Below are 17,474 nucleotides of genomic sequence, written 5' to 3'. Positions count from 1 at the left end.
GTTTGTTGACCTCCTTAAAGAATTCTATTGGATTGCTGAGGCATGATTTCCCTTTTAAAAAAAAGCCATGTTGACTCTTCAACATCAATTCATCGGTGTCTGATCACTCTGTTCTTTACTATAGTTTCAGCTGATTTGCCTGGTATTAAAGTTAGTCTTACTGGCCTGTAACTGCCTCAGGAGACTTTTTTAAATATCGGTGTCACATTACCTATCCTCCAATTGTCTGGTATAAAACCTAATATAAGCATTAGGTTACATACTACAGTAAGTATTTCTGACTTTTGAGCAAATAATACGTTTATGGAACAGGTATCTGTGAAGAAACTACATTGCACAGTGACTGGTGTTTGCATAATATTACACGAATCACTGTTAGATATCATTGTGAACTGGAGAGGTCAATCTTACCTGGTGTCTGTAATTATACCAGCCATTTGACCCTGCTACAATGACAACCCAGTGCTTGCCTCCATCTTCAGGATCCTCAAGAGGAAATGTGCTGATTCCCAGGATATAGCCTAGCAATACAACTGCTTTCAAAATCATTCTCTTTCTTGTTTACTTCACAGCTCCGGAAACTACGGAATAAATTTTTGAAAGACTAGGTCAGAAGATAGCAGAATAAAGCCACAGCAGCAATTTCAGCATTTAAAAAACCAGCATGTTGCAAAACTGGTGAGACTCAGTTCCTGTTAGTTTGACATTGAAGTGAAAATTCAATTACCTAGAATAAAAGCTTTCCATGTCTATAAAACAAATCTGAAATGGAAAAAACAAAGACAAAAGCTTTGGATATTCTGTTCTACAATAGCTAATAAATTGGTTAGGACCCATACACATGAAATAAATATCATCACCAGCCACATTTTATAGATAAAGATTTTCTGAAATAAAAACCCATTAGACTTTTCATAATAAATTTCATTGTTTCTTCAGTCACTCTTTATGTAATTCAGTGTTCCAGTGAGAATGTTCCAATTATGAGCTCTTTAGTTTATGCTGTCAATTCGGGAAGTCCCCAATTTAATTTCTAGAGGTGGTGTTGTCAGCCAAGAAAACAGATTTCAATTTCACTTCCTGGAGAACTTAAATTTACAACTGAAAAGGAGCAGCCAATAAGCGTCAAAGTGTCAATTTACCCTTCACAGCCCTTTCTGTACAAGAACTTTTGATAATGAGCTAAAGAAACATTTTGCTTCCTTCAGCACACCAGGAACTAACAAGCAAAGTCTGTCTACAACTAAATGGTTATAAGTTTTAACACCTGTTGCATTCTACAGAAACACAAACATCAACAAAACTGTATGTTATTTTTGCCATTCCCTTCAGAAGTTTCAGGCATATCACACCTTAAATAGGGATAATCATAACAGAACAGCCCTTGTCTTGGTGAGATACCATGTTTATGGCATGCACACAAAGTACATACAGGCAGTCCCCGGGGTACGTACAAGATAGGGACTGTAGGTTTGTTCTTAAGTTGAATCTGTATGTAAGTCGGAACTGGTGTCCAGATTCAGCCGCTGCTGAAACTGACCGCCAGTTCTGACTTACATACAGAATCAACTTAAGAACCCCAGGCGTCCCCAAGTCAGCTGCTGCTGAAACTGATCAGCAGCTGATTCCAGGAAGCCCGGGGCAGAGCAACTCTGCCTCGGGCTTCCTGTAGTCAGCGCTGGTCAGTTTCAGCAGAAGCTGACTTGGGGACGCCTGGGGCAGAGCAGCTGGGGTGCTGCTGGGTTGCTCCAGTAGCGCCACTCCTCGGTGCTACTGGACCAACCCAGCAGCACCCCATCTGCTCTGCCCCAGGCGTCCTGATTCAGCCGCTGCTGAAACTGACCAGCAGCGACTGAATCAGGACCTGGGGCAGAGCAGCTGGGGTGCTGCCGGGTTGGTCCAGTAGTGCCCAGAGCGGTGCTGCAGGACCAATCGGCAGCGCCCCAGCTGCTCTGCCCCAGGGTCCAAAATAAAAGCCTGGTCTGCTGGGGGGGAGGCACACTAGTTGCGCCCCCCACCCAGCAGACCGGGGACACGGGGAGCAGAGCCGCAGCGGCAGCGGGGTGCCGCGCCTCTGAAGCTTTGCTCTAGCAAAGCCTCAGAGGCACGGGACCCTGCCGCGGCTGCAGCTTCAGTCCCGGTGCCTGTGGTCTGCTGGGGACGGTCCCCAGCAGACCACAGGCACCCGGACTGAAGCGGCAGCAGCGGCGGTTCCCTGCGCTTCTGAGGCTTTGCTCTGGCAAAGCCTCAGAAGCGCGGGAACCCGCCCGGTGCCCCGGGTCTGCTGGAGACGGTCTCCAGCAGACCAGGGGCACCGGAGCAGCTTACAAACGGGGCTTTCTCGCCCCGGAGCTCGCAGGTAAGCAATCCGCCACCTCGACCTCCGGGGCGAGAAAGCCCCGTTCGTAAGTGCGGATCCGACATAAGTCGGATCCGCGTAAGTCGGGGACTGCCTGTACTTGTGCTATGAACAACAGACCTAAGGTACAGGCAGAGGGTTACCAGGTATCCGGTACTGTACCAGACTGTCCAGTATTTGCACGCTCTGGTAACAAAACAACAACAGAAAGTACCGGACATGTGCAATGTCTGGTATTTTCTGATTTCTTCTGGCTGCGCACCAGACAGAAGCCTGGCGGGGGCAGGGGGAGCGGCTGGGAGTCCCGGCTGGGGGTGGGGCCGCGATTGCTGCCAGGAGCCCTCAATTGGTTGAGTGTGAGGAGGAGGGGAAGCCTCCTCCTCGCTCGTGCGTCACCGGGAACCTGGGCGGGACAGGCAGCAAGTGCCCAGGTCAGTCCCGTTCCCCGCCGGCCAATTTGCTCACCCCTCCGCCCCCCCGCCCTTCCTGGCTGGCCGGTTCTCTCCCACTTCCCTTCCTGATCTTCCCCGGCCACCCCCCTTGCACTGCCCCTAGCTTTGCTTCCCGCTGGCCCATTCCTCTTCCTTGTCTCCCCCGGCCAGCGCCGCTGCACCTCTCCCCGCCCCCACCAGCTCTGCTTCCAGCTCCCCCTTCCTCCCGGCCAGTCCCGCCCCCTTCCAGCCAGTCCCCGTTCCCCCAATATCCTGTGGCCAGACCCGTTCCACCCGCCCCCCACGACCAGCCCTGCTTCCCGTTGCCCCCCCATGTCCTCCACCTTCCCCCCCCCCCCAAAGCGTGTCCGGGTTTTTTTTTTTTTTTTTAAATGATTACCTCGTAACCCCTAGCAGTGATCCAGGTTCTCGGAGGGTGGTGGTGGTTTTTTTTCCTCCCTCAACAAAATTTTGGTCCCCCCTCCTTTTTTTTTTCCTGCAACAAAATTTTTTCCCAGTGGGTTTTTTGGGGGATTGAAGTTTTTAAGTGAAAATACTGTTACTACTTTAAGAACTGCTGAGAGGAAACAGATGGCTCAGAGAATTAGAAATCAGACATGAAGCCTTTCACAGACTATTTAGTTCCCCTATAGATGCAGGTCATTAGTTCAAATCCGGGTATGTTAATATTGACTGAGTTGTTACCATGTGAATGTGGCTCAGCGACCTATGTGACATGAAGTGGTGGATCTCTTGTCCAGTTTCTGACAGATATTCAAAAAGTATCACTATAATTTGCACCAGTTAGCAATTTCAGGAGACAAGCCAATGATTTGAATAGAAATAAAGACTAAAGTACTGCTACTCTGATGTTGGTCTCCTTGCAGGCAAGGCTAATAATCACTCTGCACTATAATTCTTACGTGTAGATGGCCAGAGAAGGGGGAGAATGTGGGGTGAAGACAAACAGTAAAAGACTGAAAAGAGCAGAGAAACGGTCAGTGCGTACCCACGGTCAAAGAATGGATCAGACTGGCAGATTGACAAACTTTGAAGTAGAGCGGGCACCCCCAAAAGGACAATTGATTACAGGATGAGCCTTGAAGAGATGTTTGGGAACGATTGACATCAACAATATAACACTCCAATCACGAGTTGACAGAGCGGGATCCATGGATTTTAACAGAGAAGAAAGATTATAAAAAGCAGGGTGTTTTGCTATTGAATTCTGGGTTTGTCTGCCACACTGTCTCAAGAGGAGTATCGGATTGATCAATCGACAAGGCCCTGCTCCCCCCTGTGCTCAATCTAGCTGCCCACTAGATTGACACAGACTCTGTCTAGACTGGTAACTGTATCATCTGGCAGAACTGTGTATGCATGATGTTTTGTGTGTATGTGTGTGTTTGAAAAGCATATGCAATTGTTGTATTCTCAATAAATGCGGCGTACTGCCTTTTCCCCTATAAAAGATCTCGTGTGCTTTGTTTAAGCATAACATTAGGACAAATTTTTCACTGTAAAACAGTGATGGACAACTTTAGACTAATGAGCAGGCTGAGTGAGTGGCCCTCCATCTTGTGCCACAAGATTATCATAATGAAGATGGTCGCCTGGGCTAGGGTACATTTGCTAACTGCACTTGTGTACCTAGAATTTATAGGGTGGGCTGACAACTGTGGCAGCACTTTGACTGGATGCAGAGGAAGCACATGGCTAGCATGCCCTTCACTTCACATGCTTTTGCTTTACATGCATGTCACTTTGGTAATAGGAAAAAAATGACACGGATGGAAACCAGAAGAATCTGGCAACCCTGTGTGTGGGGAACAATAAACAAAATGCCTTGCACGCCAACACATAGATCCCCAATGGGCCCACCGCTGCTGTAAATTATCTTATGCAAACCATGCAAGCAAATAATGTCTACTGCTTGGTATCACCAGCATGGTAAATCCCAAAGCCTCACGGCTTCCTAACACATTGAGCATCACCCAAACTAATCTTCAGCAGGTAGCACAGTGCTTAAAATTATCTGTACCACTGGCAATCTTGTAGCACCAACAAAGCTTTTCCTGACCACAAGATCATCAGTCATTTAGCTGTATTACATGCCTCAGAATTGTGTTGGTCTTTATTCCAATATGCCCATATCAAGAAAGCATAGTGGTAATTGCTAAGTTTGGCTTCAAATAACCTCATTTCAGATCCCATCCTGCCATTTGAAATGAAGAAGCTGATAAAGATGATGAGAATCAAAAACTTCAAAAGGAATGTTCTTCCTCAGTTCCCACCTTCTACTTCCACACAATAGTTAGTGGTTTTATAGATATGCAGCTTTACAGTAAGTTTGATGATGCATATGGGGTGGTTGGGACATCCTTCAAGCACCCTGCTGCACTATCTATGACCAATTCTGCTCAAATGTTTAATTGTGGCCAGCTGCTCAATGTCTCATCTTCCCAGGTTAATACTAAGCAGGTTATAACTTGGAGCTGGAATCTCCTTGATGATGGCCAGGAACTTAATTTTATCTGGATTAATAAACAGACCAACATGTACTGCTTCTTGCCCAACCAGACTGGTGAATCACTACAGCTAATAGCTAAACTTAGTCAACAAGGTAGTTTCAGTGACACAGTCACAATCTCAAAGCAGAATGCAGTTCAGCTCAAGGTCTAAAGCCTGGTCTACACTAAAGATGAAAGTTAACTTAAGATACATAATTAATGTAGCTGGAGTTGTGTATCTTAAATGTGTTTTGGCACCACCACCACAGTGGAAGGTCATCAGGAGCACACGTTCCCCTCGACTTCCCTTACTCCTCGTGAGAAGCAGGTCTAATGGCGCGGATGGGAGTGCTCTCTCAGTTTGAATTAGTGTGTCTTCACTAAACCCGTTAATTGAAACCCCAGAAAATTGACTGTGGCAGCTTCAATCTTTTCTGTAGTGTAAACAAGCTCTAACAGACTAACTTTTAAATAGAGATTAATTTCTATACAACATTTGCAGATTTTACTTTTCATCAATCTTATCTGTCTCCCTTGTTCTGTTTCATGATTTTAATTCCTTTATTTTTTTCCTGCTCAAAATTTAAAGTAATTAAACTAGACATAGAACAATACCAGCTAGGTACAAACAAATGCTAAAATCTGAAAGCTTTTCTGAACAGATTTTAAAATAACCTCAAACAGCAAAAATGTAACATAGAGCTACTTTACTGAGTTCGTTGCTTGATTCAAACTTTTAGCCTGAAGCCCAAACCCAAACTGCTGAAATGGTGTTAGGAGATTAAAGAGACAGTGTTCTGTACTGTGTTGAAAGAGGATACCAGACCAGTAAAGTGAGAAAAGAATATTCCTTGTCACATGCCAAACCTTTTGGTCACAAATTGCAACAGAAATCAATTAATTTGATTGCCAAGAATTTATAGGTACAGAATGAAAATACAATTTTAGTAAGTTCCTTTCATTTGTTTAAAAAAAAAGACACAGAAGTGAAATTCTCAGTTTGTCTAGTAAAAAAGTAGAACCTTGAGAATACACATTTTATGTGAAGTATGTTGTTTGTTATCTAAAACAAAAAAAATTGTCTGTACTCTGAAGCAGGGGCTCCCAAACTTTTTGACACGGGGACCAATAAATCCATTCACGAGCTTTTGGAGGATGGGTAACATTTATTTGCATATTTGCATATTCATTAAGCAAATGATGAATATTCAAATAAGTTGTTTCTGGTCCTCCCAAAGCCCCCAGTGCCAGCGTAAGCAAAGCTTTTGATAGTCACCCACAATATTCTTGCCAGCAAGTTAAGGGAATATGGATTGGATAAATGGACTGTAAGAGGGATAGAAAGCTGGCTAGACCAGGGTTTTCCAAACTTTTTACTTTAGTTGGAACCCGTTTTTTTTCCAGTAGTTTTTTGCAGCCCAAAAATATAAACACATATACAAAAAAGAATGGAAAATTAATAAATGTTCAGTGTTTCACCCGGATGCATCCTCCGCCCATCCTGGGCCAGGACTTGGGGGACCCGGCGCCACCTGGGAACTCTAGGAGGCGGGAGCAGGAGCATATTGGGGGTAGGGTATCTGGCTAGAAAGGAAAGTGCAAGGAAGGATAGGGTTGCCGGTTTTGTACCGGACAGTCTGGTATTTGAGGGTTTTGTCCGGGAAACAAATTGAGAAATTACCAAACATATAAAATGTCTGGTATTTTCTAATTAGGTAAGTTTTATTATAATTAGGTGTATCAGTCCTTAGCTGCGAACTGCCTGGCTGGTAAATGTGCTCACGCTGCATGAGTGTGTTTACCTGCCAGGCAGTTTGCAACTACTCGAGGGTGGGTATGGGGGGGGGGGGGGGGCAAAATGGAATCCCCAGGGTCGGACTCACTTGTGTTCCAGGGTCTGCATGTGCCCGGGTGAGTCCCGCTCCCTCCCCCCTTCTCTTCCCCATCTCCCCAGTCCAGCTCGCTGCCCCAGTCCAGCCCTGCTTCTGGCAGCCAGTTCCCCGTTGCCCCCCACCAATCTCCCCCAGTCAGCCCTGCTCCCCCAAAGACCCCCCCCCCCCGACCAGCCCCGCTGCCCCCGTCCAGTCCTGCTTCCAGCAGCTGGTTCTCCTGTTCTCCTCCTCCTGATCTCACCCAGCTAGCCCGCCCGCCCCCTGTCCAGCCATGGTTCCGCCGCCTGCCCCGATTTCCGTGAGACAGCCCTGCCGCCTCCAACCCTGCTTCCGCTGCCTGCCCGCCCACCCAGATATCCGCGGGACAGCCCCGCTATCCCCAACCCTGCTTCCACCGGCCACTAGCCTCCTCCCATCTCTGCAGGACAGCCCCGCTGCCTCCAACTCTGCTTCCCCCCCCCCCATACACACAACTCCTCCCAGCCCACCCCGCTCTGCTCCCCTCCCTGCAGCCACGCTGAGGCCCAGTATTTTTTTCTGGGCCGCGGCCCATAGTTTGGGAAATGCTACTCTGAAAGGTTTAAAATTCACACAAAGATCAGATCATGTGTTGGTGATCCAGATGATGGTGATGATTTGGATCTAATTACCTAGTCACCTTAGATAAAATTTAAATAACTGATTATATGATGCCTTCACTATATTTAGAATGATGTTAAACATTGCAGTTGTTTACATCTATTGTAGCACAGTAAAGTTATGAAAACCAAAGTTACAAATTGACTGGTCAACCTCCACCTCATTTGAGTCATCAGAGTTCAAGATTTCAATTCTCTAGAAATGTTTTTGCTATACTTTGCTGCACTTCAGATGCTTTTTTCATTACTCAATGGCCATCCTGTTTGCAAACCAAGTCACAATTCCATTCCCTTAGTAGGTATTTTCATAGAGCTAATCAATGTACTGTAGTATCTAGGTGCTGAGTTTCCCAGGAAAACTGGGGGAAGGTCCAACACATCAGTCATATGAAACTCATTCTGCAATACTTTGTCAGGGATACTGTACCTATGAGTGTACAACTAATGCTAATTTCAGAATTTGGTGTATAACGTTTAGTACCCATATGCAGTAGAATCTCAGTTATGGAAGTAGATCGTAAATCTGAAATGTCCATAACTCTGAACAAAATATCATGGTTGTTCTTTCAAAAGCTTACAAATGACCATTGACTTAATGCAGCTTTTTGAAACTTTACTGTGCAGAAGAACAATGCTGCTTTTGCCTATTTTAATTTAAATGAAACAAGCACAGATAAACCATTAGCTCTATTCTCAAATTAAATCCAGGTTGTAACATGACAGTTCAACGTCTAAGTGAAATTGGTTCAGCTTTTTACTTTCATATCCACATTCTCCCATACTTAATATGTAGGGACACTTTGTGAGGAATTTTTTATCATGAAATCACTCTTCAAGCTACAGGTATAGATATCAATGTACAAATGATTCATATGTGAGGGAGAGTAGTTTGGGGAAAATAGTAACTAGAAAACTTTGTACTTTTAACAGTTTTCTGCTTGTTTATTATTATTTGTCTTGCCATTTTTATATTTTAACTTTTTAGTACAGGAACAGTGTCATACTGTGTACTTCTATAATGAGGAGTCCAACCCTGATTAGAGGATGGAGCACTAATGTAATATAAATGTTTAACACACTTTCATATAAAGCTAACACTACCCACCTCAACTGTAAATAAATGCATGTATGTGCTGTAGTCCATTTTCAGCTTAATTTGCAAAGTCCATTATCTATACAAGAAATTTTAAATTCTTTTGACTAGTGTTTCAATGAAAAACTTATCCTAGAGCAGTGGCTCCCGATCTTTCCAGACTACTGTACCCTTTGGGGGCATCTAAATTATCTTGCATACCCCCATGTTTCACTTCACTTAAAAATTACTTGCTTACAAAATCAGAAAATAAAACACTGAAGTATCATGGCACCCTATTACTATTGCTGTTTCTCATTTTTACCATATTATAAAAAAATCAGCTGGAATATTAATATTGTACTTACATTTCAGTGTATAATGTACATATAGCAGTATAAACAAGTCACTGTGTATAAGAAACTTTTGTTTGTACTGATTGCCCTAGTGCATTTTATATAGCCTGCTGTAAAACTAGGCAAATATCTAGGTGAGTTGATGTACCCCCTGGAAAACTTCTGTATACCACAAGGGGACACACATTTCTGCTTGAGAACCACTGTCCTTGTGAACCAAATCTGTGCATGCCCAACAGTAAGAGATTGCTTCAACAAAAGTTTCCACACTTACTTCTATTCCCTGCCCTTTATGCATGGAATGCTTTTTCTGCTCTTCAAAGCCAGTACACCTCTCTACACATCCTGATGACAAGTGAGAAGAGAAACTGACTAATAATGGCTACATTGAGGTGAAACTAGTAGTGGTATGTTAAAACAAACAAACTCTCAAGCTGAAGTAATTCCCCATTTTGACCACTTTATTTGTGTATCTTTCCCGTCCACTTGCATCATTTTACATTTGGCAGGCACTGTGGTGTCTTTTGTTTATCCAATGCCTAACCCATTGTGGGTGATATTGAAAACAGAAATCCACTAGATCCAATTTTTAAGTCTGTCAGTGGTGCTTAGAAAAGGCTAAATACTACTAGTAATACCGACCACATACAACAGGCTCCAAATTAAGTGACTTTCCAACAACTCTCTTGTACAAAAATTTCCTTTGCAAATGCAGTACTCACAGGTGGTGTTTCCTTTCAGTTGCTGCTCACTGTTTCCTTATTTCAGTATGAACACCTGCATTTAGATTTTGTTGCTTTTAGTTCTCAATGTATATTGCCTTTTTGTTTAGTGGGTTAATTTTACAATGCTACCACTAACAAAGGCTGGACACTGACACAGTCACCCATGAATTAACAAGCAAAATTATTCTGAGCCCCTTAAGTATTTTTTGAATAAACTCCCTTCACTACTGCATCAAAGACCAGTACTGGTAGCCTGTTGGTTTTAATAGGTCTTGGCACTGTGCTAGTGGGAAAGAGACATTGCCCCTGTTCCCTGCCTACTCTTTGACTGTGTGGTCCAGGTCCACTGGGCCTTGAGGCAATCCTTTCTCCCCCCGAGAACTCCCTTGTACCCACTACCTTCAGGTGGGCTGACCAGCCAGGCCAGGGTCTCGCTCTGCTCCATGCCCACTACCCATTTCATCGCCCAAGCCCCTAGAGAGGGTGTATCCCGCATCCCGGCTAATGCATCCCCGCCTGCTACTACACAGGCCCCCAGCACAAGGGGGCTTCCCTGGCACCCACCTGCCCAGGCCCCCAGCACACGGGGTATCCAGTCGTGCCAGCTGCCGCCCGCGCCCCCCGCACAGGGGGGCATCCCCAGCGTCCCCTTGCGGCGCGCACCTGTCAGCTGATGCCCAGACCCCTACCCTAACAGGGCGAGGTCCCTGAAACCCCCGCCCCCCATCCGCCCCTACAGCCATTTCGTCCCCCGATCTCCTGGAGGGCTCCCCTCCGCTCTGCGCAGGCTGGCGCCTCTGTGCCCGCCCGGGTAGCGCTGCCGCCCTCCGGGCCGGGTCTTACCCAGAGCGGGTGTTGGGCTGGAATCGGCGACCTCTCCTCACGCGCACCTCGGCTGCTGTGATTTGCGGTGTTCGGCCGGGGGCACTGTATAGAGCCTGCCGGCCTCCTCAGGCTGGGCGGGGAGATGGGTGAGTGGCGGCGCCATAGGCCAATTCCGTCAGCGCAGAGGTGCGGCGAGAGGCCGTCCAACTACATTCCCTATTAATACAAGTACCCATTACTACAGCTCCCAGCATGCTGTGTTCCGCCTCCGAAAGCAAAGCCAAGGGCTCTGGGTACAATGCATGCTGGGAGTTGTAGTGCTAGGGTGTTCCGTGTGGAAAAACAAGGGACAGGCACAGTTTGGCACGCGGGGATTGTGTTTTACAGAGAACCTGACCCCAGGGTGTGGTCTAGGCTCCAGGGGCCTCTGACTCTGAGTCCCACCTTGTTCTTGGGTGGAAATAAGGGAAACCAAATGAAAATGGAGGGACAATGCTTTATTTTAAAGAGCATTAGGGAAACGACATTTCCCTTAACATAACCTGTATTTTTCTCTTGTGTACTTTTCTATTGCCTTATAGTATACAGTGCAATTAGCATTAGCTTCCATTTAATTTTAGATGTGTACTTACCAGTTTTAATACGTTTAGTGCATCATAAAATAAAGGGAAAGTGGTCACCACAGGGGGCAAGTCAATGAAATAAGAGTGTATCCTTTAAAATAAGAGATGGGTTGTCATTGTCACCCTACCACAACATGTCTGTAAAGCACTTTGAAGTGCTGTATAAGTGCTAACTATACGCAATAGTCCACAATACATTTTCTGGTTTGGTTATATCCGTTAAATTGTATTGCTACTGATCAAAAAGGGACCCTGCCCACTCTCGTCAGCACTACTGACGAGGCCATTAAAAGTCTGGTTGCCAGTGCAACAGAGCTAAGGCAGGTTCCCTACCTGCTGTAACTCGATGCTGTTCCAGCTTCTACATTCAGGGGCAGCAGAGCCAAGAGGCTCTGCGCACTGCTCCTGCCCTAAGTGCCATCCCCACAGCATCCATTGTCTGGATCTGGAAATCACAGAGCAATGAAAACTGCAGGGATGGTGCTTGCAGACAGAGCAACACAGAGAGGCACCTGGCCGCAACTCTGCATAGGAGCCAACGGGGTGACATGCTTCTGCTTCTGGTAAGTGCCACCCAGAGCCTGCATCCCTCAGGGACCCCATACACATCCCAAATCTCTGCCCTAGCCCTGATTCCCCTAGTCCCACCCTGAACCTTCTGAGCCCAGCCCGGAGCACTCAAACCCTTCATTCCCAGCCCCACACCAGCATCTGCACCTCCCTCCGCCACACACACTCTGCTCCTGTCCTGAGCTCCTCATTTCTGGCCTCACCCCAGGGTCCCTACACCCAGCCACACCCAAACCCCCTCAGCCAGTCTGGTGAAATGAGTACGTGAGACATTAGACTGAAGTTGATGGTGCTGTGTATCATCATCATCATCATCAATAATCATAATAATAAATATTTGAAACCCTTTCTCAAGATGAATCAAAACTTAAATGTAATTCTTGCTGGAATTGCTCCAAATATAGTTAGCTATATTATGCAGTATTATAATAATTGAAAGAGCGGTTAAGGGATAGGGAGGAAAGCTAAAAGAGTGTGACCATCACCACCTAGTGGAAGGGGGAGCATTGAAAGCAAGTGCATCCATTGGCAGGTTGGTGAGAAAAATACTCTGTTTCGAGATAGAGAGAAAAAAAGAGAAGTGTGTGCATGTCAGTTGGAAAGAATATTCTACATATGAAGCATTCTGATTGCTCTAGAAGTGTGATGGCACGAACATAGCTGCCACCCAGACATTGTATGACAAACTCTGGAGCATTTCCACCAGACCAAATTGTTTGAGAAGTGAAAGCTATCTAACTGGCTAAAAAATTCTGCTGACTAAAACAGAACTGAATATACTCTTTAAAACCAAAAGCCCTTGTAAGCAGCTTTCATGTGAGACGTCAGTAAACACGAGATGGAAAGTCCTGCACAGTCATGTGTGGTATAGTTCTGTTACGTGACTATAATTTACCTGAAATTCCTCTTTTGTGCAAATAGAATTCGGACAGAATTCTCACCAGTTTTACAATGCAAGCCTGGGGTAAAGCTTTGGAAGACTAATAATGACATAGCTTGCCATCTCTCTTCCAAAGAATCCTTCTACATTCCTGGTGTAGCTATGAAGGTGTTCTAACGTATACATATTTATACTATCACTATCCTTACAGTTAAGGAGAACTGGATTGGGAACCCATCAATAATGTTTTTAATCAACAGGGGCTGCTATAAAAACATGCAGCAGCCCCTTCTATGACTAGATATGCTATTTTTACTTCAGCAACACTGCCATTGGCCAGGGATTATCTTTAAGGGAGATGAAGCTTCTCAGTTCACAAGAGACAGACATGAGCCACAAATCAAACTTAGGTCTTAAGCCACAGAATCAAATGTTTAGCTTATGCTGTTAATAGAATTAATTAAAAAATGCAGCATATGAAGCTAGCAAGTTTGCCAATCTATAAAGAAAATGTTCTAGAGAGTGTACCATTACAGGACAAGCAAATTGAAGGTAGCATGAAGGTGATGCACTGCATAAGTCTCCTTACACAGCAATAATACCAACACATTGCCTACATAAATGTGATTAAAAACAATCTCTTATTCACCACAGCTCCTCAAAATTTGAAACACATTCTTCATAGCCACCCACATAGTGGGCTTTTGTGAAAGGATGACATCAGCCATGAAGTCAACAAACTCTTGGCAGGACCATAGTGTTTTTAAGTGCTAGATGCTTTGTCTAGCTTATTGGCTAACCCCAGAACTGAACTGCAAAAATATTCATATTCCATTAGTCTGCCCTGACTTGTTTTCGAGAGCCCTTCAGAATTCTCATCCCTTTAAGAGCTTGCAATAACTTGTATTTATTAAGTAAACACAAAGAGGAAATGAAATGATAGCAAAGTCAGATGCAATATGAGAAGGGTTAGAAAATCACATGGTTAATAAGGCAACTTGGAGAGTTTAATCTTATAAAATCAGAAAAACAAGATTTTAGTAGATGGATCCAAGTGACAGAAATACAAAACTGCTTATCCTGAAAATCCGTGCAGAGGTTGGATATGATAAGCCTGGTTCCCTTGGACATCCAGCATCCCTGAAGACAGGAACTAAGTTCTGATTGCATTTTACAGTAAAATTATCCAGTAAATGGGTGGACTTATTTACTCAAAGAAATAAAAAAAAGAAACAAAGTCAATTTTTATGCAGAAAAAATAGGAGGGGATTAATCATTAAACAGTTAATCTTCACTTAACTGACATTCCCCTAGTTCTGAAGAAAATAAAGTCAGAAATAAGAACACCGAGAGATAAAGCTCAGGGTGCTAAAGGAGTTTGTGCTTCATTTCTTTTCTCAGATTACTTGTATTACCGTTTCAGCATAACTGCACCTTTGACATTCTATGATGTCCGTTCAGGGAATGACATCTCAAGCCCCTTTAGCATTCCGTATTGTTAAAATTAATGCTAGTTGTGAAAGCAAATGTAGGGGGAAAAGTCCCCAAGATACACTCATCCTATAACAAGTTCTGCTGGATTCTCTAGTTCCAAATTCCCCATGAGTACAGAATCTTCTGACACTGAAAGCAACTCACTTTAGAATATACTACTGCACAAAGACGAGGAGGATGACTGGCCAAACCACTTTCTCAGGCATAGTTGGGGTTACCAGCAACTACACTTCGATAAAAAGAAAAGTATACTGCATTTGTACAAGGAACCATCTACATTATTGGCAAAGGAGGTACAAAGTTTGTTGTCAGTTCCTAGTCAAGTATAGTAATCATACTGCGTGTGAACGAAATATAGGTGTGTTGATTCCCCAAAGAGTCGTGTTAACAATTGGAATCTAGAGAAATGGACCATGTGTTTTAAATGTTGGTTTATCTAAAGAAAAGAAGCACACACAAAAATAAGTCTAAAGGTTAAAAAGTATATCTTTCAAGAAAGAGCTCTTCACAAACAAACCATAGTTCCACTTGCAATAATAGAGTATGAATTTTTAAAAAATATCGTGGAAATAAGGAAGTGGGCAAAAATAGGCTCATCATCCTTATCGATTACAAAGTATATCTAATAAAAGGTTGTAGTTTGTCATCAATTTTCATGTCTTTAACATATTTACCAAGTCCCCTAAAGACGAACATAGGTTTTGCAAAACGCTCCCCACAATATGATTGTCTAAATCTGTCTTCTATTCAAGTGTTCCTAACTCTTTAGCTTTTATCTGCCTTTCTCCATTACAGACAATCATAATAATGGTTGTATCTTATTGATAGATGCCATTAATGTCAACCCATGCTATTTTTTTTGAACAATACCAGCTTACTCCCACTCAGCACTTATGAGAGAATACATGATTAACTTACAATATCATTGTGAGCACATACTCAGAGATCCTTAAGAGTCTGGATAGACAGATAGTTACCTCCATGAAAAATACTCTTTTCTATCCATTGCTTATAAAAATACTATATTTCCTTCCTGTTAGAGTCAGGCTCAGACATGACCTTCACGTTTCTGTCTCCCAATTTGATTAATTCTTTGTGTTCAGATATGAAATTGCTAGATGTAAAAAAGCCTTTATAACACAGCAATTTTTTTGCATAGTAAAACAAGGTATGTCTACATTACATACTCCTTTTGGTTCCATATAGGAAACACACACTATGTGCCTTCTTATCATGAGTGTAAATAGCAGTGTAGACACTGAGGCATTGCTTAGAGTAAAGACTCTCCTGAACCTTCTGCATATGTATGCTAAAGGGTTCTCTACTCATTCAAGCAATGCCTCCTCTCTATTGGAGCCTGTTCCTACCACAGACAAGGCTTCTACAGAGGAGAGTTGTTGGCCAGCAATGGGAGCTGCTGGAGCCTTTCCCAACCACAAGGAAAGACTTCTCTTGCAACCCCGGGGACAGTGGAGAGCTGCCAGTGCTTTTCCCCACTGCAGTAGGACTCCAGAAGTCGGGAAAGCTCTGGAAGTGAGGAAGCAAGGAAAGACTCTGGCAGCTCTCTCCTGCCACACCTTTTCCCACTGTCTCTCCTGTCAGAGCCTTCACTAAAGCACACAGCTACACACTGCTATGTGGACCTAGTGTACACACCTACATCCTGACACAAGAGGTGTGCTGTATACATGTGGCCACAAATCACCAAAAGCACTAGGCTTTCTTGCTAATATCCAGTGGAAAAGCGGGTCAATTTTTCTGTTCTTTTGCCAAAGCATTTCATAGGATTGATACAAATAACCTGAGGGACCATCTCACCCTGTGTGATTGTGACTTTCCATGACAGTTGCATTCCAATGGAACAATAGCACTGTAACTCTCTACAGTGAAAACAACGAGGAGTCCTGTGGCACCTTAGAGCAGGGTGGGCAATAATTTTTGATGGGGGAGGCACTCCAAGATTCCCTATGAAGGGGTTGTGGGGTCTGGAATAGAGGTTGGGAGCAGAAGAGAGCTTGAGATAGGGGATTGGTGGTGCAGGAGAGGGTGTGGGATTTAAGAAGGAGGTTAGATGAAGGAGAGGGTTATGACCTGGAGCAGGAGATTGGAGTGCAGGGTCTGGAAGGGGGTATGAGTGGAGGAGAGGATTCTGGGCTGGGGGTGGATTGTTGGAGGAGTAGCAGAGGAAGGCTCTGTCTGAGCGATCACTTACCTTAGGTGACTCCTGGCAAGCAGATTAACGGGAACACAGAGGCAAGCCTGCCACAGCCCCAGGCTGCTGAAAATGGCTGAAGACTCCCTCCATGTGCTGCGCATCCCTTGTTGAGGTGGGCGGAGACTTCTAGCCAATAGGAGCTGAGATAATTGGGCTAGGGGTGGGGGCAGTGCACAAAGTTTCCCCTGCACCAGAGACCTGTGACACCTAGAAGGAGCCAACAGCCATTTGGGTAACCTTGGGCTGCAGTGGGCTAAGAGCCTGCCTCGAGGTCTTGGTGGCATGGGCCACGGGCTAGATCAAAAGGCTTGATGGGCCGGATATAGCCCATGGGCCAAATCTGGCCTGCCCCTGCCTTAGAGGCTAACAGATTTATTTGGGCATAAGCTTTCATGGGTAAAACCCATTTCATCAGATGAATTGACGTTTCAGAGGCAGGGATATATACTAAAGCTTCATGTGTGCAGAGAGAACTTTCTTTGTTAGTGGCCATAGATTTGTAATTCATTCATGGACGATATCTGCATGATTACAGACATCAGCATATTCGGAACATATTTGATTCTATTTTTCCTACCATACCATGATCAAAAGAAAGAAATTGATCCATACTGACAGGGAAAGGGAAATAAAAAGACACATCTCATAGATAAAATTCATCATTTTGAAAGGTGCTCAAGTCCAATGGAGATGAGCACTAAAAATGGTAAAACAAAATTCATAATTTGAAAATGGTGCTAGAAAAAGGACAGTTTTTCTGAAAATGTTCACCAAACAATTCATCCTGTTTTTCAACCAACTTTAATGAGCACTATATAAGAAACTAGATAGTTGCCATTTGTTTAATTCCATATAGTTTTACATCAAGCTGTATCTTAGGAATA

At 44.2% G+C, this 17,474-nt stretch overlaps 1 protein-coding gene across 4 annotated transcripts in view; it reads right to left on the bottom strand.

Annotated features, from left to right (window-relative positions):
* The window catches only part of LGMN (legumain), a 49,685-nt gene extending 38,700 nt beyond the window's left edge, over positions 1-10,985 (bottom strand). Inside the window, exons 1-3 of one of the 4 annotated variants that reach the window (XM_006133664.4) lie at positions 10,827-10,938; positions 9,981-10,035; positions 412-581 (exon numbers count right to left, since the gene is read on the bottom strand). In XM_006133664.4, coding sequence (XP_006133726.1) covers positions 412-549 — 138 coding nt within the window. In that variant the 5' untranslated portion in view covers positions 550-581; positions 9,981-10,035; positions 10,827-10,938. Of the gene's footprint in view, positions 1-411; positions 582-9,532; positions 9,604-9,980; positions 10,036-10,826 lie in introns of those variants that run through there. The other 3 variants (XM_006133662.4, XM_075926688.1, XM_006133661.4) reach the window with 3 other exon arrangements.
* Between the last annotated feature and the right edge of the window lie 6,489 nt (positions 10,986-17,474).

The sequence above is a fragment of the Pelodiscus sinensis genome, chromosome 4, assembly GCF_049634645.1.
Source record: "Pelodiscus sinensis isolate JC-2024 chromosome 4, ASM4963464v1, whole genome shotgun sequence".
NCBI lineage: Eukaryota > Metazoa > Chordata > Testudines > Trionychidae > Pelodiscus > Pelodiscus sinensis.
Note: the sequence above shows the minus strand (reverse complement) of the source record. Positions and strands in the feature narration are given on the sequence as shown.